This window comes from Clupea harengus, chromosome 23 (assembly GCF_900700415.2).
Source record: "Clupea harengus chromosome 23, Ch_v2.0.2, whole genome shotgun sequence".
NCBI lineage: Eukaryota > Metazoa > Chordata > Actinopteri > Clupeiformes > Clupeidae > Clupea > Clupea harengus.
In genome coordinates this window covers 14,300,054-14,305,519 of record NC_045174.1, presented here as the reverse complement: position 1 = coordinate 14,305,519, position 5,466 = coordinate 14,300,054, and the positions used below count along the sequence as shown (strand labels likewise).

At 41.1% G+C, this 5,466-nt stretch overlaps 1 protein-coding gene across 1 annotated transcript in view; it reads left to right on the top strand.

The window, feature by feature from the left end:
- The window catches only part of noc3l (NOC3-like DNA replication regulator), a 10,714-nt gene extending 6,755 nt beyond the window's left edge, over window positions 1–3,959 (top strand). The window contains exons 15-21 of the mRNA XM_012817393.3: window positions 448–511; window positions 854–925; window positions 1,352–1,533; window positions 1,916–2,044; window positions 2,988–3,085; window positions 3,426–3,510; window positions 3,744–3,959. Of these exons, the coding sequence (XP_012672847.1) occupies window positions 448–511; window positions 854–925; window positions 1,352–1,533; window positions 1,916–2,044; window positions 2,988–3,085; window positions 3,426–3,510; window positions 3,744–3,875 (762 nt within the window). The 3' untranslated portion in view covers window positions 3,876–3,959. The remainder of the gene's footprint in view (window positions 1–447; window positions 512–853; window positions 926–1,351; window positions 1,534–1,915; window positions 2,045–2,987; window positions 3,086–3,425; window positions 3,511–3,743) is intronic.
- The last annotated feature ends 1,507 nt before the right edge of the window (window positions 3,960–5,466 follow it).

Below are 5,466 nucleotides of genomic sequence, written 5' to 3'. Positions count from 1 at the left end.
GTAAGTTCACTCCCAACCCACCATACCAACCAACCAAAATATTTGCTGCCACAGCCCTTAAAAGAAAAAAAGCATTTTTAAAGAAGCCTGAAAGAGGATCTAGGACAGTGAGCCTTTCTTGTAGTTGCATGAACATCAGTAGTGAATCCTTAGGGCAATGACAGAATCCCTCATAAACAGAAAGATAAAAGGAAAATATTTTGTTTGCCAGTGATCAGATCTCCACCTCTATTTTTGCTTACAACAGCTGTAACTGTGGTCTTAGATCACCAATTTGCATTTGCAAAATAAACCTGTAAATATGAAAGTATTTTCCCATACCTCACTCAGAATTAGACTCGATCAACACAGTTTGCAACACTACTTTGCATAAAGCCTTGGGGAATCACCAGAAACCTGAAATCAGTCCCTTATTTGTTTTTTTTTGTTTGTTTTTCCCCCTTCCAGGATCTGTCCAATCGTGAGAGTCTTCACTGCATCCAGACTGCCTTCCACATCCTCTCTGGGCAAGGTCAGTGAGTTTCTCTTCATCAGCATGTCAGAGGAAAAACACCTCCTTAGATGTGCATGTTAATTAACATTAGACACGTAAAGCAAGGACAGCACATAGCTATGCCATAGTCTTTAGCAGTTAGCACATCATAATGCTGCTTCACACAAAAGGGTATGGAAAAGCCCTCCTCCAGTGTTGGATTTCAGTGTGCAGCTTTAGCTATGAGGGAACTGAATGTATAGTATGCACATTGTGATGCACTGGAAACAGATAGAAACCGGATCAGCTCTGTTCCGTCGTGAGGGATGGAGCTAATTGAAGCCCAGCTCAGGTGTCTCCTGTTGTTGTCTGTTCCGCCAGGTGATGTGCTTAACATCGACCCGCTGAAATTCTACACCCACCTGTACAAAACCCTGCTCACGCTCAGCGCAGGTGAGTCGTGTGTCCGCCGTCTCGCCTGTCCACTGGTCGCTTCTTGCGTCTCTCTGGCGTCACCGGCGCTGTGAATGTGGTGGTCATGGAGACAGTGTGTCTCGGCAGCGTCTGGCCGTCTGGATACACCAATCACGAACTGAATATCATTGTGCTGATATAAGGCTTGTGGTTTCATGTGTTTATGAAAAGAAAAAAAAACATTTTTATGTTTTTTATTGTAGATTTTGTGTCTAGTAATGTTGAGATGTGTGTTTCAGGGGTTGATGGTGTCTGACATATGTGTTTGTGTATTGTGTGTGTGTGTGTGTGTGTGTGTGTGATGTGTATATTTATGTAACTGTGTGTGTGTTTGATGTGTATATGTATGTAACTGTGTGTGTGATGTGTATATGTATGTAACTGTGTGTGTGTGTGTCTCCTCAGGCCGTTTTAGTGAGGAGACGGGTATCGTGCTGCAGTGTCTGGACGTGATGCTGTCCAAGCGCAGGAAGCAGGTGACGCTGCTGCGCGCCCAGGCCTTCCTCAAGCGCCTCACCACCCTCGGCCTGCACGTGCTCACCGACGCCGCCATCGGCATCCTGTCCGCCAACCGCACCATCATGCATGTGAGGACGGCAAAAACACACTCACACACTAAACGCGCACACACACACACACACACACACACACCCATGAACTCTTTCTTCATTTCTCTTTCTTTCCTCACTCACACACACACACACACACACACACACACACACGCAGAATAAATTGAAGTCGGTTGATACTGTACTAAATGTAAATCAGTATGGATAAATGTCATAGGTTTTCCATGACTAACAGTATGCCTATTGAGTGGAAGGGTAATGGAGAGGGAAATATTTTGACTGTATGACCTCTGTGATGGGTAGTAATTAAGATTGATTAAGAAATGATTTGATTGATTATTGATTATTGATGGATAGTGATTGATTGATTGCTGGAATTGTTCCTGTGTGTGTGCTGCAGGCTTTCCCTAAGACTGACATCATGCTGGATAATGAGATGCAGGGCAGTGGGGTCTACAACCCCGAGATGGACGAGCCGGAGTACTGCAACCCCCAAAGCACATCGCTCTGGGAGCTACACACACTCAAGGTACACACACACACGCACGCACGCACACACACACACACACAGGTGTTAATACCTACTCAATAAGATACAATACATACACACACGCGTACCCAAGGTATAAATACCTACTCATGTACACACATTGATCCATACACAATATACACACACACACACACAGATGTACATCCAGGATACACACACACACCGTATATTCACTCATTGATGGGATATTCCTCACCAACTCCCCTAGAGCCTCATATGTCAGGTCATGGATGTTCACATCATGACCTGATGGAATGACCCTGGACCCTGATGTATGTGCTTGTGCACTGAGGTGATGCTTCAGTTCATTTGTACACGCCAGTGTTGTGGAGTTCAGAGTATTATTTACTGTTTACACGTTTGCTATTTCATGATTTAATAACATTTAATGTGTCACAGAGAGTCCAGTCCCTAGAGTAACCTGTTAATGTGCCGTTTGTCACACCCACATGATGGTGTCTGAATAGAGGGAAAACACAGGTCCGTGTGTCTATAGATGACAAGAATCGTAGTGGAGGAGGGGGGAGAGACAGAATGTTCTAGAGATAAACCAGTGAAAACAAGCAGAGAACAACCCTTGAGAACATCCACATGACGACACTGAAACACTAAGAAACGTTTCAGCTGGCATGTAATCAGTCTACAAGAGCCGAACAATTTGATTAAAAACTCATTTATCCACGTCATTAGAACAAATTGCTTTACACACTAAGGAGAATCGATTGTCATTTTGAAGCATTTCACCAGAGTGTAATACAATATTGTGCCTTGAGATCAGACTACAGTGTTACACAATATATGCATTACTGCCTTTACCTCCGATATGAAATAAATTTTACACTGGACACTTAAACTTTACATATGAGAAGCTAAGTGTGTGTGTGTGTGTGTGTGTGTGTGTGTGTGTGTGTGTGTGTTGTAGCGTCACTACCATCCTGTGGTGAGGAAGTTTGCTGCTCACCTCCTGAAGGGGGCGCCGAGCGAGGGCAACGGATCTCTGAATGTGGAGTTGAGCCGCAGGTGGGTTTCGCTCGCAAACTTCAGTTTCTACATGTCCAAAATGCTTTGTGGAGTTAAGGTGTAGTCCTTGGTTTATAATCCAGTACACTTTTACAAATTCAGCAAATTTCTCCTCACAGTCCAGCCTCCTTACTGTCCTGAAGCGAGGGCTGTATTTGATTGGCTGTTGAGTTTAAATACCAACATTCTTTCGCCAAGATTGAGGACTGCACCTTTTTGTGAATTTAGTGAGACATAGTTATAAAAACATTCAACCACAGATTTCTCTAGTGCACAGTAGACACTTTGTAGTGGACTCACGACTGGCTGCTGTTTCTAATGTGAGCTCTTTCCTGCGCAGGTTACCAGTGCAGCTGTTTGAGGACTACAGTGTGAAGGACATGACCTTTAACCCCCCAGTGGGTGCGCCCCCCACACTGAAAAAGGTTTGTCTCATCTACAGATGGGTTTAACATATACTAAATTCATGCTGACATACTTACATTGTTTACTAATATAGTTGCATATACAAATTATGAATATGAAGTTATAGTATAAAGACAACTGTTTTGTTTTGTTATTACCCAGACCTAGTGGCAGGGTTGATTGTTCTTACAAATAGTGATCTTGTTTTTTTTTTTTAAATCACACAATGGGGTAATTTCTGTGTTGTTCCTAGGATCGTTTCACCATCGGCTACGCCTTTATAGATGCAAAACTTAAGACGCACATCGACAAGGTTATAGAGGCGGAACCTGAGCTCACAACTTTGGATTTTTCAGAAAATCGAAGTCCAAGTGAACAAGTTTGAAGACTCTTGTTGTATAGGCTGCTTGAAATGTTTTGTGTTTTCTATAAATGATATCATAATAAAATCCCTTATGTACCCCTAAAATACGTATTTAACTTTAATGATGTGTGATACAAACTGTAATTCTAATTCTAATTCAAACTAGGTACAGTACACAAATCTAACAGCACTATAAACAAACTATACATTCAACCCCATTACATTGTGGAAAAGAGAAAATACTTTGTCAGTTACAGAACCTTTGGAAAATGAAAAAAAAGCAAACCACTATTTAAGTTCGAATTCATAACTGCATTTAATAGTCATATTAATTGAGCAGTTAAATAAATGTTTCAAGTAAATGGTGAAGTAGTCAGTTGACAGCACAACAACAACTATAATAAAAACAACATTCACTGGATGAATGCAACAAGTGCTCCAAACTTCAGACGCAACGGCAAGTTTCACGTCAGAACAACAACACACAAACCTACTGAATTACTGTACGTAGCTGGTCCACAAAGCTCTCGATACAGTGAAATGCATGATATGAAATACATGAATGTTGAAGGCAGATGCTAATTAGCATTAGCATGAAATACAATAAAAAAAAAAAAACACGGAACACTTCAGCATACAGTAGCCCCATGTCTTGAGGCTTCTACATGAAATGTTGCGTATTTCTCCTCCGCCAGTTTCATCATCAAATTTCTTACTTTCAAACGAGTATAAAAGAGTGGAGCGCTGTTGTACTACAGTAAAAAATAAATAAGTTACACATTACTTTCCAACTGTTTTATGCTGTGAACAGCGACAAAACATGACAAAAGCCAACCCGGGCAAAAACAGTAAATAAATATTGAAAATGGGAAAAATTATTTTTTTGCCGTAGTAGTGTATAACACTTGAAAGAAAGAAAGATGGAAAGAAATAAAGACGACGAGAAAAAAAGAACAGCATAAAAGTAAACCTCTTCCACCATAAGGTGAGAAAATAAGAGCAAATATAAATACAACACATACAAGAGCAACATGTTGCTACATTAAGCAACCATACAGCCATTAGCATCTGAAATCCAAGCACTGTGGTGGTTTAGGTCCGTATGACCCTGGCCTTTGCTATAAGTTTTCTAGCACTTTCTGTAGTGTCTGGTCACAGACACCGTTTATGTCATCCACCCAAACAGAAAGGCGAGGTCATGCGACTAAAGTGCATGTGACTTCTCTTGACCTGTGAGCCTGTAATCTCAGGAGTTCCTGAGACCATAGGAGTGGACTTAAAGTGTACTAATTAAAACATGTCTGCATTTGAGACAACGAACAGAAACAAAGATGGGAGACAGATACAACCACAAACAGAAATCAGCTGTGCTTGCTTATCCTAAAATGGACATCACACACACACACACACACACAAAAAAAATACTAAATCTAAAAAAAAAAAAAAAGGAAACAAAAAAAAGACGCTTAAAAAGACCATGAAAGAGAGCATCTTCATGACTATAATCTTACATTGAACTGACCATGTTTCTGTCTAACTTTCACTGGACCCACTTAAACACCACTCATCACTTCTCTTCAGTCCTATGTTCTTACCCCTTCACTGCCATCTG